At 37.2% G+C, this 21,354-nt stretch overlaps 1 protein-coding gene across 7 annotated transcripts in view; it reads right to left on the bottom strand.

Annotated features, from left to right (window-relative positions):
* The window catches only part of MMS22L (MMS22 like, DNA repair protein), a 152,657-nt gene that overhangs the window by 15,347 nt on the left and 115,956 nt on the right, over positions 1–21,354 (bottom strand). For 6 of the 7 annotated variants that reach the window (XR_003429415.1, XR_003429413.1, XM_027090166.1 and 3 more), the window contains 5 exons: positions 18,559–18,728; positions 16,124–16,335; positions 13,160–13,323; positions 1,600–1,696; positions 41–208 (listed from right to left, as the gene is read on the bottom strand). Coding sequence is in view for 5 of the 7 variants with exons in the window: in XM_027090166.1 (XP_026945967.1) it covers positions 41–208; positions 1,600–1,696; positions 13,160–13,323; positions 16,124–16,335; positions 18,559–18,728 (811 nt within the window). In the remaining 2 variants the exon portion in view is untranslated. Of the gene's footprint in view, positions 1–40; positions 209–1,599; positions 1,697–13,159; positions 13,324–16,123; positions 16,336–18,553; positions 18,729–21,354 lie in introns of those variants that run through there. The other variant, XM_027090203.1, reaches the window with a different exon arrangement.

The following is a 21,354-nucleotide window of genomic DNA, read 5'->3' as shown; positions in this document are numbered from 1 at the left end:
ATCATTGTCCAAAAGGATATAATCAAATTATCGAACATACCTTTGTGCAATATTTCTGCCAAGGCCCCATTTCTGCTCTGAACTCTTCAGAGATTGAGTAAGGGTTGAAATCAAGTGGATAACAACCTGTTGGTCCAATGCTGCTACTGTTTCTAAAATGCTGTAAATCTGATAATCATATCTCATACCATAATCCTCGATAAATTTCCTGAAAGTAAAACAAGTTACTTAGAATTACTTCTGGGGCAATTCCTTGGGCTGGTATCTGTATGGCAACAAGCTGTAACCTGAACACAAGAAAGATCATTTCATGTAAGATTACCATAAGGATTTAGATGCCATATGAACACTATTTAACACTTGAAAATAAAGAACAGAAATGGCTTCAGTATGAGCTATGAACAGAGTGGTGGCTTTAGGAGAAAGGGAAAGGGAAGAGCTGGAATCCCAGGAGGAAGAATAAGGGGGAAAAATCTAATCTCAGGGACTTTTTTGCTATAGTGTGCATGATGAAATCTAGATGGTCAGGATGTAGAAGAGACTAAAACAGCAGAGTCCAGTTTCCTAGTTATTTTGTATATCTTTTAGTTATTGCTAACTCTAGATAAATCAAACAATATATCTATGAGAAAAGCAAGTTATTTGAAATAATTTTTATATTCTTTAACCGATCAAGAGACTTTAGACCCATAGAAGACCTTTTATTAATAAGAATTATATATTTTAATCCTAAAATTTCCACTCTCTCCCCCCAAGAAAATAAAAGTCACCTAGCTCAATAAATTGTACTTAACAAACATGCAATCTTTGTTCATATAAAATCCTTCCTCCTCTTAGGGTTTTACAGTTTTCATAAATCCAGTATTTATTTCAAATGATCACAATTTAAATAAACTGTAAACAACTGACAAGTGCCAACTATGTGATGAGAAAGAAAACTGAGGAATCAAAAATCTAACACAGAATGAAGGAAATGGACCCAAACTATTTATCACGGTAGTGCTAGGGTAGAGATACATGAAATAAAGGCGAACTGGTAGAAACTGTGAGAAAGAAATACTTAAAAGTACTGCCCTAACAGAAAGCATAAGACTCTATAGGGTGCAAGGCAGGAAAATAAAAACAAAACAGAAAATGTTTCTCAAGTTGCAGTTATTCTTGTGAAGGAACAACAGATCTACAAAGTCTATGGTTCACAATTACATACAATGGAGCTTTCTGGGTCCACAGCATCTAAAGTGAGTAGGAAAACCAGTGACAGGCACTTTCACAGTGGATCCTGAGTAGCATGTTTAGCAGCTCCAAAGCCTGTACACCTGTCATCATGACTCACGTTTCCCACTTTTTCCTCTTAAACACATGCAAGAATCTTCCTTACTAAATTCTCAGGTAATTTTACGTCAGCTCACTTATCTTTCTCCTTGGTACTTTTATTTTTTAATAAAACAACATAGCAAAACCACTGCCAAAAATACAATAATTTAAACTACAAACAAGTAGTAACACATTATGTTTTGGATAATTAGTTATTTAAAAAACATGTTGGCTGTCAAATGGCTGGCAATAGTCTTCTTGCCAGTTGGCATATTTTCCAGTTACCTAAACACAGAAGTCAGCTGGGCGGCAGGTTCTCCTCCTGACCCCACTTGGCAGGCTTTGACCATGTATTGCAGGTTCTCGGTGGCCAGCCTTTTAACTAGGAGGAAAATTTACAGCATTACACATTTTGTCTGGTTTGACCATCTGGATCCTCATTTTTATGAGCGCTCTAGGTTTAGAAAAACATGTTGTTTTCTTAAAGTATCTACATGCTTTTTTGTTATTTTTCAAAGCGAAACAGTTATGAGCTTTTGTTTTGTTCTAAAGTCTCCCTATCTTCCATTTTAAGAAAATATAAAACACTTTACAAATCTATTTTTTACAACCCTGTAACTGAAAAAACACATGTGAAGATAAGTCTTTCTGTTAGAAAAGAGCCCATATTCAAAAACACTCCTGTATCCTAACCTTGCAAACACTGTTACATACTGATTAAAGATAACCTTTAATAATTCAGCTGATTTAGAGACAAGCAGGTTGATTTTTTTAATTCATAAGCATATTCCTCCCACTAACAAACATATATGTAGAAAATTAGAAACAGTTTACCTTCACTTAAAATTAGCAATATATATATATAAAATCAACTATTTGTGATGCTAATTTTGTTTTGAAAGAGAGCAAAGTTACAAAAAGAACATTTATGTTCTTTCAGTATTTAACCAAATCCTTTACAACTGTGCACTTGTACATAAAAACGGCAACAACAAAAAAAATCAACAAAGAATGTAGAAAATTCACCATGTTCCAAATGCTAATACATTTTTGTTATGCTGTTTTTGGAACATTAAATATAAGTAGCTGGGGAAAAAATTACTTTCTCTAAGAACAAGGAAAATTTAAGAAACTGTAATCCACTACGGCAAGAGTACAAAACATGTGATGCACATGAAGTTAAATTAATTAAAATAAAGTAGCAGATAATGTTTTCCATAGCATGACGATAGTGGATAAGGAAGATATAGCATACTTGTCTTTATTGAGCAAATAAGTTCTCATATTAGATGCAATCCTAAAGCCAATATAACTGTTTCTTTTTAAAGATGTTTTCTTGAAAAAAACAAAAACAAAACCCACAAGTTCTTCTGTGGAAAAAGTACCAGAACATGAAGAAATAGCCTTCACAAACTATTAACAGTAAGCATTGTTTTTTTAAAAATAACAGCTTTATTGAGGTATAATTCACACATGAAAACCAACCTTTTAAAGTGTACAACTCATTGGTTTTTAGTATATTCATAAGAACTTTGAAGTTATCACCACTATCTAATTTCAGAACATTTTCATCACCTCCCCCCAAAACCTTACACCTATTAGCAATCTTTCCCCATTTTCTTCCTCCCCCAGTCCCCGGAGGCACTGATCTTTCTGTCTCTATGGATTGTCTATTCTGGGAATTTCATATAGATGGAATCATACAACATGTGGTCTTATGTGACTGCTTTCTTTTCACTCAGCATAATGTTTTTTTTTGTTTTTGTTTTTGTTTCACTTAAAAACTTTTATTTATTTATTTTTGATTATACAATGCAGTGTTATCAACTATAGTTTCTAACCTATCCTTTAGATTCTCAGACCTTATTCATCCTATAACTGGAAGTTCATACACTTTTTTTTAAAACATTTTTATTGGAATAAAATTGCTTTACAAATGGTGTTGTTAGTTTCTGCTTTATAACAAAATAAATCAGTTATACATATACTTATGTTCCCATATCTCTTCCCTCTTGCATCTCCCTCCCTCCCACCCTCCCTATCCCACCCTTCTAGCTGGTCACAAAGCACTGAGCTGATCTCCCTGTGTTCCGCGACTGCTTCCCACTAGCTATCTATTTTACATTTGGTGGTGTATATATATCCATATACACACCACTCTCTCACTTTGTCTCAGCTTACCCTTCCCCCTCCCCATGTCCTCAAGCCCATCCTCTAGTAGCTCTGCGTCTTTATTCCTGTCTTGCCCCTAGGTTCTTCATGACTTTTTTTTTTTACATTCCATATATATGTGTTAGCATACAATATTTGTTGCTGTCTTTCTGACTAACTTCACTCTGTATGACAGACTCTAGGTCCATCCACCTCACTACAAATAACTCAATTTCGTTTTTTTTATGGCTGAGTAATATTCCATTGTATATATGTGCAACATATTTATCCATTCATCTGATGATGGACACTTACATTGCTTCCACATCCGGGCTATTGTAAAAAGAGCTGCAGTGAACATTGTGGTACATGACTCTTTTTTGAATTTTGGTTTTCTCAGGGTATATTCCCAGTAGTGGGATTGCTGGGTTGTATGGTAGTTCTATTTTTAGTTTTTTAAGGAACCTTCATACTGTTCTCCATAGTGGCTGTATCAATTTACATTCCCACCAACAGTGTATGAGGGTTCCCTTTTCTCCACACCCTCTCCAACATTTATTGTTTGTAGATTTTTTGATGATGGCCATTCTGACCGCTGTGAGATGATATTGCATCGTAGTTTTGCTTTGCATTTCTCTAATGATAAAAGATGTTGAGCATTCTTTCATGTGTTTGTTGGCAATCTGTATATCTTCTTTGGAGAAATGTCTGTTTAGGTCTTCTGCCCATTTTTGGATTGGGTTTTTTTTTCTTTTTTTTTTTTTGATAATGAGCTGCATGAGCTGCCTGTAAATTTTGGAGATTAATCCTTTGTCAGTTGCTTCATTGGCAAATATTTTCTCCCATTCTGAGGGTTGTCTTTTGGTCTTGTTTATGGTTTCCTTTGCTGTGCAAAAGCTTTGAAGTTTCATTAGGTCCCATTTGTTCTTATTTTGATTTCTCTAGGAGGTGGGGCAAAAAGGATCTTGCTGTGATTGATGTCACAAAGGGTTCTGCCTATGGTTTCCTCTAAGAGTTTGATAGTGTCTGGCCTTACATTTAGGTCTGTAATCCATTTTGAGTTTATTTTTGTGTATGGTGTTAGGGAGTGTTCTAATTTCATTCTTTTACATGTAGCTGTCCAGTTTTCCCAGCACCACTTATTGAAGAGGCTGTCTTTTCTCCATTGTATATTCTTGCCTCCTTAATCAAAGACAAGGGGACCATATGTGTGTGGGTTTATCTCTGGGCTTCCCATCCTGTTCCATTGATCTATATTTCTGTTTTTGTGCCAGTACCAGACTGTCTTGATTACTGTAGCTTTATAGTATAGTCTGAAGTCAGGGAGCTTGATTCCTCCAGCTCCATTTTTCGTTCTCAAGATTGATTTGGCTATTCGGGGTCTTTTGTGTTTCCATACAAATTGTGAATTTTTTTGTTCTAGTTCTGTGAAAAATGCTAAGGGTAGTTTGATAGGGATTGCATTGAATCTGTATATTGGTTTGGGGGTAGTATAGTCATTTTCACAATGTTGATTTTTCCAATCCAAGAACATGGTATATCTCTGAATCTATTTGTGTCACCTTTAATTTCTTTCATCAGTGTCTTATAATTTTCTGCATACAGGTCTTTTGTCTCCTTAGGTAGGTTTATTCCTAGGTATTTTATTCTTTTTGTTGCAATGGTAAATGGGAGTGTTTTCTTGATTTCACTTTCAGTTTTTTCATCGTTAGTGTATAGGAATGCAAGAGATTTCTGTGCATTAATTTTGTATCCTGCTACTTTACCAATTCATTGATTAGCTCTAGTAGTTTTCTGGTAGCATCTTTAAGATTCTCTATGTACAGTATCATGTCATCTGCCAACAGTGACAGCTTTACGTCTTCTTTTCTGATTTGGATTCCTTTTATTTCTTTCTCTTCTATGATTGCTGTGGCTAAAAGTTCCAAAACTATGTTGAATAACAGTGGTGAGAGTGGGAAACACCTTGTCTTGTTCCTGATCTTAGTGGAAATGGCTTTAGTTTTTCACCATTGCGTACGATGTTGGCTGTGGGTTTGTCATCCATGGCCTTATTTTGTTGAGGTAAGTTCCTGCTATGCCTACTTTCTGGAGGGTTTTGATCATAAATGGGTGTTGAATTTTGTCAAAAGCTTTCTCTGCATCTATTGAGATGATCATATGGTTTTTCTCCTTCAGTTTGTTAAAATGGTTTATCACATTGATTGATCTGCGTATATTGAAGAATCCTTGCATTCCTGGGATAAACCCCACTTGATCATGGTATATGATCCTTTTAATGTGCTGTTGGATTCTGTTTGCTAGTATTTTTGCATCTATGTTAATCAGTGATATTAGTCTGTAGTATTCTTTTTTTGTGACATCTTTGTCTGGTTTTGGAATCAGGGTGATGGTGGCGGCCTCACAGAATAAGTTTGGGAGTGTTCCTCCCTCTGCTATATTTTGGAAGAGTTTGAGAAGGATAGCTGTTAGCTCTTCTCTAAATGTTTGATAGAATTCGCCTGGTGAAGCCATCTGGTCCTGGGCTTTTGTTTGTTGGAAGATTTTTAATCACAGTTTCAATTTCAGTGCTTGTGATTGGTCTGTTCATATTTTCTATTTCTTCCTGCTTCAGTCTCAGAACGTTGTGCATTTCTACGAATTTGTCCATTTCTTCCAGGTTGTCCATTTTATTGGCATATAGTTGCTTGTAGTAATCTCTCATGATCCTTTGCGTTCTGCAATGTCAGTTGTTACTTCCCCTTTTACATTTCTATTGATTTGATTCTTCTCGGTTTTTTCTTGATGAGTCCGGCTAATGATCAATTTTGTTTACCTTCTCAAAGAACCAGCTTTTAGTTTTATTGATCTTTACCATCATTTCTTTTTCATTTATTTCTGATCTGATGTTTATGATTTATTTCCTTCTGCTAACTTTGGGTTTTTTTTTGTTCTTCTTTCTTTAATTGCTTTAGGTGTAAGCTTAGGTTGTTCATTTGAGATGTCCCTTGTTTCTTAAGGTAGGATTGTATTGCTATAAACTTCCCTCTTACAACTGCTTTTGCTGAATCCCATAGGTTTTGGGTCACTGTGTTTCCACTGTAATTTTTTTCTAGGTATTTTTTGATTTCCTCTGATTTCTTCAGTGATCTCTTGGTTATTAAGTAGTGCATTGTTTAGCCTCCATGTGTTTGTATCTTTTACAGATTTTTTCCTGTAATTGATATCTAGTCTCATAGCATTGTGGTCAGAAAAGATACTTGATATGATTTCAATTTTCTTAAATTTACCTAGGCTTGATTTGTGACCCAAGATATGATCTATCCTGGAGAACGTTTCATGAGCAATTGAGAAGAAAGTGTATTCTGTTGTTTTTGGATGGAAGGTCCTATAAATATCAATTAAGTCCATCTTGTTTAATGTATCACTTAAACCTTGTGTTTCCTTATTTATTTTCTTTTTGGATGATCTGTCATTGGGGAAAGTGGGGTGTTAAAGTCCCCTACTATGATTGTGTTACTGTCAATTTCCTCTTTTATGGCCGTTAGCATTTGCCTTATGTATTGAGGTGCTCCTATATTGGGTGTATAAACATTTACAATTGTTATATCTTTTTCTTGGATTGATCTCTTGATCATTATGTAGTGTCCTTTTTGTCTCTTGTAATAGTCTTTGTTTTAAAGTCTATTTTGTCTGAGAATTGCTACTCCAGCTTTCTTTTGATTTCCATTTGCATGGAACATCTTTTTCCATCCTCTCACTTTCAGTCTGTATGTGTCCCTAGGTCTGAAGTGCGTCTCTTGTAGACAGCATATATACAGGTGTTGTTTTCGTATCCATTCAGCCAGTCTATGTCTTTTGGTTGGAGCATTTCATCCATTTACATTTAAGGTAATTATTGATATGTATGTTCCTATTACCATTTTCTTAATTGTTTGGGGTTTGTTATTGTAGGTCTTTTCCTTCTCTTGTGTTTCCTGCCTAGAGAAGCTCCTTTAGCATTTGTTGTAAAGCTGGTTTGGTTGTGCTGAATTCTCTTAGCTTTTGCTTGTCTGTAAAGGTTTTAATATCTCTGTCAAATATGAATGAGATCCTTGCTGGATAGAGTAATCTTGATTGTAGGTTTTTCCCTTTCATCACTGTAAATATGTCCTGCTACTCCTTTCTGGCTTTGCAGAGTTTCTGCTAAAAGATCAGCTGTTAACCTTATGGGGATTCCCTTGTATGTTATTTGTTGTTTTTCCCTTGATGCTTTTAATATATTTTTTGTATTTAATTTTGATAGTTTGATTAATATGTGTCTTGGCATGTTTCTCCTTGGATTTATCCTGTATGGGACTCTCTGGACTTGATTAACTATTTCCTTTCCCATATTAGGGAAGTTTCCAACTATAATCTCTTCAAATATTTTCTCAGTCCCTTTCTTTTTCTCTTCTTCTTCTGGGACCCCTATAATTCGAACGTTGGTGTGTTTAATATTGTCCCAGAGGTCTCTGAGACTGTTCTCAATTCTTTTCATTCTTTTTTCTTTATTCTGCTCTGCAGTAGTTATTTCCACTATTTTATCTTCCAGGTCACTTATCCATTCTTCTGCCTCAGTTATTCTGCTATTGATCCCTTCTAGAGAATTTTTAATTTCATTTATTGTGCTGTTCATCATTGTTTGTTTGCTGTTTAGTTCTTCTAGGTCTTTTGTTAAACGTTTCTTGTATTTTCTCCATTCTATTTCTAAGATTTTGGATCATCTTGACTATCATTATTCTGATTTCTTTTTCAGGTAGACTGCCTATTTCCTCTTCATTTGTTAGGTCTGGTGGGTTTTTGCCTTGCTCCTTCATCTGCTGTGCATTTCTTTGTCTTCTCATTTTGCTTAACTTACTGTGTTTGGGGTCTCCTTTTCGCAGGCTGCAGGTTCGTAGTTCCCATTGTTTTTGGTGTCTGTCCCCAGTGGCTCAAGTTGGTTCAGTGGGTTGTGTAGGCTTCCTGGTGGAGGGGACTAGTGCCTGTGTTCTGGTGGATGAGGCTGGATCTTGTCTTTCTGGTGGGTAGGTCCACGTCTGGTGGTGTGTTTTTGGGTGTCTGTGACCTTATGATTTTAGGCAGCCTCTGTGCTAATAGGTGGGGTTGTGTTCCTGTCTTGCTAGTTGTTTGGCATAGGGTGTCCAGCACTGTATCTTGCTGGTCGTTGAGTGGAGCTGGGTGTTGGCATTGACATGGAGATCTTTGGGAGATTTTCGCTGTTTGATGTTATGTGGAGCTGGGAGGTCTCTGGTGTACCAATGTCCTGAACTTGGCTCTCCTACCTAAGAGGCACAGCCCTGACGCCTGGCTGGGGCACCAAAAACCTGTCATCCACATGGCTCAGAATAAAAGGGAAAAAAAAGAAGGAAAGAAAGAAAAAGATAAAAAAAGGTATTAAAATAAAAAACAAAAAATAATTATTAAAAAAAATTTTTAAAGTAAGTAAGAAAAGAAAGAAAGAACAACCAAACCAAAAAAACAGATCCACTAATAATAAGCACTGAACACTATACTAAAAAAAAAAAAAAAAAAAACGGACAGACAGAACCCTAGGATAAATGGTAAAAGCAAAGGTATACAGACAAAAATCACACACAGAAGCATACGCATACACACTCACAAAAAGAGAAAAAGGGAAAAATAAAAAATATATATATATCGTTGCTCCCAAAGTCCATCTCCTCAATTTGGGATGATCTGTTGTCTATTCAGGTATTCCACAGATGCAGGGTACATCAAGTTGACTGTGTAGATTTAATCTGCTGCTCCTGAGGCTGCTGGGAGAGGTTTCCCTTTCTCTTCTTTGTTCCCACAGCTCCTGGGGTTCAGCTTTGGATTTGGCCCCGCCTCTGCATGTAGGTTGCCTGAGGGCATCTGTTCTTCCCTTAGACAGGACGGGGTTAAAGGAGCAGGTGATTCGGGGGCTCTGGCTCACTCAGGCCAGGGGGAGGGAGGGGCACGGAGTGCGGGCGAGCCTGCAGCAGCAGAGGCCGGTGTGACGCTGCAACAGCCTGAGGAGCGCCGTGTTTTCTCCCGGGGAAGTCATCCCTGGATCACTGGACCCTGGTAGTGGCGGGCTACACAGCCTCACGGGAGGGGAGGTGTGGAGAGTGACCTGCGCTTGCACACAGGCTTCTTGGTGGCTGCAGTAGCAGCCTTAGCGTCTCATGCCTGTCTCTGGAGCTCCTTTAAATGGCATTCTTAATCCCCTCTCCTCGTGCACCAGGAAACAAAGAGGGAAGAAACAGTCTCTTGCCTCTTTGGTAGCTCCAGACTCCTTCCTGGACTCCCTCCCGGCTGCCGTGGCACACTAACCCCTTCAGGCTGTGTTCACGCAGCCAACCCCAGTCCTCTCCCTGGGATCTGACCTCCGAAGCCCGAGCCTCAGCTCCCAGATCCTGCCCGCCCTGGCAGGTGAGCAGACAAGCCTGTCGGGCTGGTGAGTGCTGCTCGGCACCAATCCTCTGGGCGGGAATCTCTCCGCTTTGCCCTCCACACTCCTGTTGCTGTGCTCTCCTCTGTGGCTCCGAAGCTTCCCCCTCCGCCACCCCGTCTCCGCCCACGAAGGGGCTTCCTAGTGTGTGGAAACCTTTCCTCCTTTCACAGCTCCCTCCCACTGGTGCAGGTCCTGTGCCTATTCTTTTATCTGTTTTTTCTTTTTTCTTTTGCCCTACCCAGGTACATGGGGAGTTTCTTGCCTTTTGGGAGGTCTGAAGTCTTCTGCCAGTGTTCAGTAGGTGTTCTGTAGGAGTTGTTCCACGTGTAGATGTATTTCTGATGTATTTGTGGGGAGGAAGGTGATCTCCACATCTTACTCTTCCGCCATCTTGAAGGAAGTTCATCCAGCATAACGTTTTAAGGTTCATCCATGTTATAGAATGCGTTAGTACTTCAATCCTTTTCATGGTTGAATAATATTCCACTGTATGGATTTACTTCATTTTGCTTATCAATTCATTAGTTGATGGACATTTGGGTTGTTTCCATTTTGGGGCTATTATGGATAACACTGCAATGAGCATTAGTGTACAGGGTTTTTAAAAAAATATCTGTCATCTTTATTTCTTTAATTGAACTGAGCATTTCTTAAAAAACTGGGTTATCCTTTTTTAGTATTTTAAAAAAATAACCATTTTATTGTCATATAATTTATATACTATACAATTCACCCATTTAACATGCACAATTCAATGGTTTTTAATATAATCACAGAATTGTGCAACCATCTGCTTATACCTCCAATAAATCTATCATTCTCTCACCTATTGCCTTTCAACCACAAACTCCACTGTTCTTGACAGCACCCTCAAGGTTGAACTTTTTCACACTTTGTTGCAAGTCAGTTCCTTTGGGAGAGATTCAGAGTTCTCTATTCTATGGTTTTCTCCCACTCCCAGGCAAAACTCAGAGGTGTAGCTCTGGTGCTGGGGACAGGGACCATGGTGTCCACTACTTTCTGAGTGACATACCCACTTTAGGTGCTGAATGCTTCTGGAAGGAGGGGTATTAGCCGCAGGTCCTCTCGGCATGGAATCTCCACTTCTAAACTGGAGCAAGGACAATCAGTGCCCCAGTATTCTCATTGGTGCCATACTCAGTATAGTGTACCCATCCCACGAGTGGGGGCTGAATGGAAGAATGAAGGCCCCACTTCTCACCCACACTCCCCTGGAATACAGCCTTACCATCAGATAGCTAGGAGGCAGAATGAGAAACACTGATATCCTGCCTCTCACAGGAAGACAGCCCTCCTACTGGGAGCTGTGGGGAGATGGAACTCTAGTTATTTAATTTACCAGTCTAAAGCAAAGTTTCCATCTTACTGAGCTAGGAGCAGAGAAGGGAGTAATCTTGGTTCAAATATCAAAGACTTGCTGTTCCTACCAAGACTTCAGTATATTTTCTCAAATAATGTTTCTCCATTTGTTTTGTACCCTCAGGACCACTTCCAGAAAATTGAAATGCTCTCTTTTAAATAATTTTCACCAGTTTTTCTGGGGAGCAGGGCTGCAGAGCTCATGTTGTCATGCTGGAAGTGTAACTCCTGAAGCTCTGATGTACAGGTATTTTGAGTGGACATATGTTTAAAATACTCTTGGACATGTATCTAGGAATGGAACTGCTGTGTCATTTAGTAACACTACTTTTCTATGATTTTACACACTGTCCTTCTAAACACTGAGACTACAAGGAGAGTCAGAATTTTCTCTGAGCCAATCACACAAACCTGTGTTTAACACTGTTTCTTCCGCTTACAAAGACGGCCATGTGGAGACAGAGCATTCTGTATGCCTTCTATTTGGAACATGTGATGCACCACTAGCTAGAGATGAGCAGCAAAATTCCCCTCCCAAACCCTGATCTCCTTCGTGATAAATATTACCCTCAATGAAACAAGGGGCTAGTTAAAATGCTATACTGTCTGCTCTGTCTCAGATTTTGTACTGTATAACACAACAGGCTTTCACTGAAAGTAGAAGTATGCAAACGTTTTCAAAGAAGGTAAAATTTCTAAAGAAGAGTCTGGGGTCTATCTCTGGATATTCTTCACTGAAGAGGTGTTATTATCAAGTAAGGGTATTTTATATTAACATAATACAACATTTTTCACAAAAGCAAGCTTGGAAGCAGAGATGAACATTTTAAACATCAAAATAATGTGGATTAAAACAAAATATGCATCAATTTTTGAGATAAAACAGAACATTTCAAAGAGCTGTTTGAGCTTTCAGCTACCACTTTTTTGCCCTCATATTCTTTAGGATATACACTGTACTCACTTATCACAGTAGTTAGAAGTACTTAGGTAGAAGCATGTGAGAAGCCTGCCGCAAACAATCACGTTATAATGACAAATACACAAACATACACACACACACACACACACACACGCACCCCATCCTATTTATACTAAAAACCCCTTCAGGGGCTTCCCTGGTGGCGCAGTGGTTGAGAGTCTGCCTGCCGATGCAGGGGACACGGGTTCGTGCCCCGGTCCGGGAAGATCCCACATGCCACGGAGTGGCTAGGCCCGTGAGCCACGGCCACTGAGCCTGCGTGTCCGGAGCCTGTGCTCGGCAACGGGAGAGGCCACAGCAGTGAGAGGCCCGCGTACCACACACACACACACACACACACACACACACACACACACACAAAAACCCCTTCAGGATAGAACTATAGCCACTATTCTGCATATTACCAATAAGCTTATTAAAGCATGCTACTCACAGGGAGGACTAAATATGTAATATTTTAAAGCAATCACTGGCAGTAAGGCTGATGAGACTGAAAACGAAAGGATCAGTGATCTGATCTCTTTGCCGAGAGATCAGCTTACATATTCTAGCAGAAATCTGAATAGGAGAAAGTATGCTGACCCTTCACCACTTGATATTTAAATAAGTTGCATTTAATACTGGAGTCTGATTGAATAAAAAGTAAATAAACTTAAACTATTTGTCTGGGAGAAAAAAAAAAAAAACCAACTAGACTGAAACATGTCAGTTTTTAATCATTTTATCATTCCCAACCTCAGCTATTGGCTGGAGTTTGTTCTTTAGCCATGATATAATCAAACTGATATAAAATAACCATATATTTTTGTAAATGTTGATTTAACTGATAGGAAAGAATACACTCTTAATTTGTGAACATAAAAGTATAACAAACACAAACTCGTAAACGAACTAACCTTGAGGTTCACTGACCAACACCAAGCATTTTAATACTCCTGGGAGGAGCAGTTCAACCTCGGAAACATCAATGTTAGTTTCCTTAACAAGTTGGAGGATGAAGGCCAGAATGGATGCTAAGCGAGGAGGGAGCAAGGATCCTTTAAACTCAAAGTAGGATTTCCTGAAAAGAAGCATAATTTTATTTTTCCTTCTCTTTAAAGTTTTAATAGAGCAGAATCAAATGTCATACACTTTAAAGATACTGGCCTATTTTAGCTCCCAAATTAGTAAAACACAATTTTTAAAAAGTATGTATATTTTACCATGTTTTCTTCAAACCTAAGATTTTTGAAGCAATGACTGCACATCCTTTTGGCGTGCTATAAGGGCCAAAGCAGAATACAGATACAAACAAAATATAAAGCAACCTGGTCTTAAAATATACTTAATACACTTAATCAAAATCTAATAAAAATCTAACTTTGTAATATAAGCTTGATCTCCTCTATCAGCTCCTCAATGATGCAACATTTTCTCTAACGTCAAATTTGCATAAAGATTCTCTCCTCATATTTATTTACTTAGGGATTTGAAGGGGGGTCTTATATTTCCAAATAAATAAGAGGACTATACTAGAAATCATCTTCCCATTCCAGCCTACCTCCTTCCTTCCCTTATGAAGTAAAAGAATCAAAGAGGTAATTTAGGATATAATATCTTCTCTTAAAGCAGGACAATTTTTAGCATTCGAACTCAACAGAGGTCGTAAAGATAATTTATCTGATTCATTTTTGTATCTCTACCTCTTAGAACAGGTCTCAGCTCATAACAGGTGTTCAGTGTACTTTTTTTAAGTGAATAAATGAAAGTAAAAATTGTTCAGTTTCTAAAAAGTCAAGACAATATGAACAAATGTCAGATATAGCTAAATCTAAGCTAGACATCTAAATATACTTGCAAAGCAATAATAATTTGCCAAAATGGGGCATAGAAATCACTAAAGATTATAAATTCCTTAAGGGCAGAACTATGCCTTCATCATTTCTACTCTATACAATGACTTCCAACAAACATTATATATTACAAAATTCATTCACTCTTTGAGCAGCAAGGGTTTTTTATCTGTTTTGTTTAATAATGAATTCCCAACGCCTAGAAAAAAGATTTATTTAGTACATGGTGTGCCAGGTACAAGTCTAAGAACAAGAGTATAAAATATGGTTTCTGAAAGCATGGGGTTCACTGTTCAGTGGAAAATTTAGATTAAAAAAAAAAAAAGGACAATTATAATACAGTGTGACAGGTGCTTTGAAAGATAATCCCAGAATTCTTAGGAATTCAGTAGAAGAGGCCCTAAGATGGGGAACTCCAGGAGTAGAAAAGCTTGGAATAGAGGAAGTCATAGGAGGCAATCTCTATTTCTTTCCTGAGTGTTTAAAAAGACAGAAAAAGGAATTGTTACGTGTTTAGGTATTCAACTAGAAATCATAAGAAAAACATTTTTTACTGTATACAAAGTAAATAGGAAAGTCAAGGAAAGCAGCCAAGATCCTAAACACTGGGCTTTAACGACTTTAAGACCTTAAGGATTCGATTTCACTTCAGCACTTGTCGTTTGGTTTGTACTAAAATTACCTATGCAATGTCTCAAACACAGTGGTAGCGTACTATAATCTTAGAAATTCAGACACAAGTTAGGCAAAAATATCATGATTCTGTGAATTGAATCATCAAGAGCACGTGACTCCAGAAGAAGGAAAGAAGCATCATGGTACACTGAGATATTAGGTGTAGGTCTCATAAAGTCTAGGTAGTATTTAGCCCAGAGGGATGGCATTTTAATGGAGAAAATGGTATGAACAAAGCTGTGAGGTAGGGAGATGTAAAGCATTTTGGGGGGTGATAATTAAACCCATCTCATTAGGGCTTGTAACAATATATGATGCCATATGTATTACATTTGGAAAAGTTAAGTGACAGATCACGGAGAGCTAAGGAGTATGGAGTTTATTCCACAAGTCAAAAAGGAGTGAATAAAGGTTTGAAGGCAGGGAAGTGTCATACTGGAACAGTATTTTAGGAAAAGTAATCTGGGGGAATTGTTTACGTGGGACTGGAAGAAAAGACAAGAGATAAGTGAAAGTAGTTAGGACACTGGCAATAGTCCAGGTATAATGTGATAAGAGAAAAGACATGTGAAAAGGGAAGGAAACAATCATTTGCCAAAGGCTGGAAAAGGGGAGGGAACAAAGAATGTAAAGCTTTCAAACCTGAGTAACAGAACACTAGCAACACACAGAAAAGGTCAGAAGGCAGAACAGATCTTAGACATGGGATTCTGTCATGTGAGGTGATGGATAACATTCGGACATTAAAGCTACCAGATCATTAAAAACACAGGAAAGAAAACTAGACAAGAATAATCTATATCACCACAGCATCTTAAAGTTTAAAAACTAATTTCATGTGAAGCTAAATACCTCATGAAGACCAAAAAAAAGATAATTTCTACTGTTATAGTTAAAAGATATTGGAGTTTAGTAGAAAACCTAAGAAGTTTCATTGATTCATCTGCCTAATAATAAACTGAGTTATTAAGACAGAGTAGACTAACAAAAATAGGACTTCATATTGCTTCCTTTTTCATATTAGCATTTATCTTTTCACTTAACCATCTTTTATAAAATACAATTACTTCATTTTGTACAGTACAAAATACAATTAGTGTTTATCTGATGAAAATATATATATACCTTTGGGACATGTATAAGAAAAATAATAGCTACATAGAGAAAACAAGCAATGTAAAGAGCACTGTCTTAGGCTGACAAGTCATTCTGGTAAATTCTTAGATAATGCTTCTCAAAAAAGTTTCTAAACTCAGTATCCTAAGGATTGCCAATACTTTTGAGATGCTTTGTTATTTTTTTATAGAGAATAATAAATTGTAAATACCACCTATTTTTAATATTTAGATGTACCTTATGACTTGTACAATGCATTTCTTTAGAGATGACATCGGTGGAACAGTGGCTGAGTTTCTCAATGCCAACAAAACAGGATGTTGTCCAAGACCTAAAACATGTGGTGAAGCTGGAAGAAACCGCCCGATATACTGCTCAATAACATTCCCTAGTAACTGAGTCAAATAGGCATTTGGATTTTGAGACTGACAACACACGATACACATGCCCTACAGGAGAAAAAAAAAAAAGAGAGAGAAATACTAAAAGGTAAAGTTAAAAAAAAGATTTAGGACGTTACTAATTTTGTCCCAAGCATTTATATCAGAATTTGTAACTTATCACAATCAACAAGAACAACTTCCATCATCAACAGGTAATGTTTGTATGAAGCTCAGGGAGCAGCTGACCTTGGGTAACACCTATGCAGTGGTACCTAACCAAGCATACATGTATTGGGGGCACACCCAGAGGAGGCAGGGAAGAAGAGTAGGAAGACAGATGAAGCTTCCTTCTGCCTCTCATCTTTAGAAAATTTCACCACCAAACTCATCAGCTACATATATATGTATTACAAAGTTATAAAATACATTTTAGTCTATTTTTAAACTTATGGTACTGCTCATTTTATCTGAGTAAGACAGTAAAATGTAGGCTAAAAATTTTCAATGTTAAGAAATGTGATAAATTTTAAAAAAATAACAAAAGGAGAGAAATGCAGAAGATTAAGACTCAGAATAATGACAATTTATTTTGAGGTTTTTGTATGTCAGGCACTGTGCCACATGCTTTATATTCATTATTCCATTTAAATTTTTCAAAAAACAGCCCCACTGACTTAGTGTTATTTTATCTCTGATTTTACAGCTGGAGAAATTGAGGTTTAGAGAAGTTAAGAGTTTGATCAAGGTCATACAGAACTCACAATGTCTTGTTATATGTCTGCTGATTTAATCCCTTCTATTTATATAGAAGTTAATGAGATACTTTCATATGGACTGCAGTATTTGATACTTACAAACAAACCAACACCCTGAGAAATAAAATTCTTTCCTGTTAATATTACTAAATATTGCATTTTACTAAATAATCACCAACAGAGCAACAAATTATGCTCTAAAAGTTCATTAATAATTTGGTACTTTGTGATTCACAATGTGGTTTTTCCAGAGAAATAATCAGAAATGACTGTCATGTCTCCATTTTAACTTTAAATGGTATTTACCCAATAGGAGATTTTGAAAGTTTATTTCTAATGAAAAATAGCACAGAGCTGTTAAAAACATAAGCACTTGAATAACAATTGAAAAAAAAAAAAAAAACAATGGACTCCCCCACCCCTACAGAAGACAGATGAAGAAGAGGAAAAGCTCTGTTTGAGGAAAAGCATGTTATATCAGAAGAAAATAAAGTAATAAATGGATATTTTAAAAAAAATTCTGAAAAGGAGAGCTTATACCTTTAAGAAATTAAAGATATAGCTCCAAGTCAGTTCTGCCAAATGGATAATTTACCAAAATTTTCAACTTAGGAAGTTTATAAGAATTCTTATTAAGTGGACTGTTTTGGTTTCAGAGGGCCGCATGGAGCAAGCACTCCACACTGCTATTGACATAAGCAGCCACCATGGAATCTAGGAAGTGTTCTATTTCTGTTACTCTACAGCACATACTCAGCAACTTTGTGACTGGAGATCCTAAATGTTTCTAAAATCTGCTGTGCACCTGTATACCCACTGCCTTAGTTCAAAACCTTCAGATAATGAACTACTCACTACCTTCCAAGTCTCCAATCTAACCTCCACACCAACCTAAACATTGACCAGAATCACCTTTCTAAAAATGTAAATATGGTATGTCACTCCCACTTTTTTGCCCCAAATCCATCAACAGTCCCCATGTATTACAAGAACAAGTCCAAACTTCTTAGTATGCCACACAAAACCCTTCACTATGTGGCCCCTCCTGTATGAGCCTCCAGCCACACCAGAATTATTTGCTTTTTCCCCATGTGTCATATTTCTTATAGATTATGCCCTCTACATGCTGTTCCCTCTGACAGGTACAGTCCTTCAACTCCTACCCTCTCTGCTCTTTAACACCTAATATCCTTTACTACAGCTATCTTCTCTTGCATCTCCTCATCCCCGTCTGGCTGACGGATAGCTGAGGCCTCTAAGGAAAATACTGAGCACGCTGCTGGGAGTGTCTCTGCTGGTTGGTCTCTTCTCTCAACTTTAAGTTTCTTGAGGGTGGAGCTTTTACCTCTTCCATCTTTGCATTCAGAGCCCAAACCAAAAGGAATTTTAAACCTGTTCAATGGAAGTGCAACATCACACATGTACATTAGGATTACAATGTATGGTTTTGATACCTGCAATTAGTAAACTGTTTTAAGGCAGGTGTCAATTTTTTTTTTTTTTTTTAACTTTTAAGTAGGCACCCTTACTATACCTGGAGATACAAAGGAAGACTCTTCTGAATTGCAGTCAACATAGGTGCAGGCAGCTCCTTCTCTTGCTGTAATACTGTATGTGGCAGCAGTAAACAGTCTATGATCCTGAATAGTAATTTTTGGGCTTTAGAGGTGGCAAAGATCTGTGCCCATGATTTCACAAGAGTTCCTAACACAGAAGAGCAGTAAGAGAAATTATGGTTATCTTCTAACCAGAAAATTTTGTCATTCCACTGAAAAAAAGTATATTTATAACACGTAGGACCAAGTTAAAGTTGGCAATAGGAAGAAACATGTATTAAGAGTCAAAAGACTTACGCCAAGTATTTCGCTAAAGAGACAACTCTCTGAGTTCTGGGCCAAGAGAAACATACATTTCCTGAGCAACTGGCATTTAATACATACACACAATGTGTGGTTATACATTATGTGAATATATAGATTGAATGTTGCAATTAACCAGATCTCTCTTTTTGCTTTGGTTGCTAGGAAACTCAGAGGCAAATTTATAGTTCAGCTTTAAGAACACTGTAAGGTCATATATTATGCTTTTATGTATATATTCACTTTTCCCTGGGTTTCATCATACTACTCTCCATTTTATTGATACCCTTATTTCTTCATATTTTACATTTAATTTACAGGCTGTCTCAACCCAGTTTGCAACAAGAAGAGGTATAACTAAATTTAATTGTTAAAGCAGGAAAAATGATTAGCTGTAACATCTTGAAGCAATCACTTAACCTCCTGGAACTTCAGTTTTTATAAGTTTCAGTTATTTAACATGAGCAAAAAATGAATTTAAATTTTGATTCAAAAGAAGAGAAACAGGGCTTCCCTGGTGGCGCAGTGGTTGAGAGTCCACCTGCCGATGTAGGGGACATGGGTTCGTGCCCCGGTCCGGGAAGATCCCACATGCCGCGGAGCGGCTTGGCCCGTGAGCCATGGCTGCTGAGCCTGCACGTCTGGAGCCTGTGCTCCGCAACAGGTGAGGCCACAACAGTGAGAGGCCCATGTACCGCAAAAAAAAAAGAAGAGAAACAGACTTCTTTACTACACGAAATATATTATGGTTGCTTTGATGATGGGAGTCTGTCAATTGCTACATTTAATGATAGTAAAACTTATCAAATGAGCACCTTTTGTTTAATAAAATAATTAAGAGCAGATATATACTTTCCTTTAGAGTATATTACTGCAATTGAGGTCTCCTTTACTGAAAAATATGAATTTAAAAGGAGAACATTAAGTACTTGTCCAAACAGCAATGGTACATGTGCTGCATAAACTGTTATCTTTTATTCCATCTTAGAAAAGCAAAAAAGATGATAAAATTCAAAGTCACTTCCATAAAACAAAAAGTTTAAAATTCAAGCTCTGAAGGAAAACAAAAATATGCTTATAGAAGGATATACAGATGTTTTTTTAAAAAAAGAACCAAACTAATAATCATTTCTAAGAACAACAAACAGCAACATTAATCTTCTGTTGTAAAAGGAAATACAATAATCAATCATAAAGAAACACAATGCTCACTTAGCAATATTTTAAATAATGCTGGCTTCTCATTCTTTCAGTGAGTGAGAAATTTGAGAATGACAGCAATGTAAGAAAAGCTCACATTCTAAGCAACATTAGTATACCAGTAAGACGAACTGCCATCACCACCAACATTTGAAATGATTCATATCACTCTTAAGAGTCACACAGGTATTAACTTATAAAGAGCAAGGAACTTCCAACCCAAAATGCATCATCTACCCTTGTATTTTACCTTGTGCAATGGTTAAAACACTTGGCTGAAGACCTTAAGTTTTATGAGTTCAGAGAAAGTAGAGATGACATATTTGTTTTACTGCAATATCAAGCCCCTACTTCGAAATTTTCAGCAAAGAACGTTCGGATGTGTAGGAAATTAATAATGCAAAGAAAAAGAAAATTTTTAAGTAAAAAAACTTTGAGAAAGGTTTAAATACACAGAGTGGCTTTGTAAGAAACCTAGTATTTTTCCTGGCTATAAACTATGACTTATTTACTGATAAAGCTGAAAATATAGAAAACTTGTGGGGAACAACCCCCACAATTCAAAGAGAGCCACACTAGCTTTTTTATTTTTTTAACATCTTTATTGGAGTATAATTGCTTTACAATGGTGTGTTAGTTTCTGCTTTATAACAAAGTGAATCAGTTATACATATACATATGTTCCCATATCTCTTCCCTCTTGCATCTCCCTCCCTCCCACCCTCCCTATCCCACCCCTCTAGGTGGTCACAAACCACTGAGCTGATCTCCCTGTGCTATGTGGCTGCTTCCCACTAGCTATCTATTTAACATTTGGTAGTGTATATATGTCCATACCACTCTCTCGCTTTGCCACAGCTTACCCTTCCCCCTCCCCATATCCTCAAGTCCATGCTCTAGTAGGTCTGTGTCTTTATTCCCGTCTTACCCCTAGGTTCTTCATGACCTTTTTTTTTTTCTTCCTTAGATTCCATATATATGCGTTAGCATACGGTATTTGTTTTTCTCTTTCTGACTTACTTCACTCTGTATGACAGACTCTAGGTCCATCCACCTCACTACAAATAACTCAATTTCATTTCTTTTTATGGCTGAGTAATATTCCATTGTATATATGTGCCACATCTTCTTTATCCATTCCTCTGTTGATGGACACTTAGGTTGCTTCCATGTCCTGGCTATTGTAAATAGAGCTGCAATGAACATTTTGGTACATGACTCTTTTTGAATTATGGTTTTCTCAGGGTGTATGCCCAGTAGTGGGATTGCTG

The sequence above is a fragment of the Aethalodelphis obliquidens genome, unplaced genomic scaffold, assembly GCF_003676395.1.
Source record: "Aethalodelphis obliquidens isolate GAN/ISIS:26980383/991018 unplaced genomic scaffold, ASM367639v1 scaffold3, whole genome shotgun sequence".
Lineage (NCBI taxonomy): Eukaryota > Metazoa > Chordata > Mammalia > Artiodactyla > Delphinidae > Aethalodelphis > Aethalodelphis obliquidens.
Note: the sequence above shows the minus strand (reverse complement) of the source record. Positions and strands in the feature narration are given on the sequence as shown.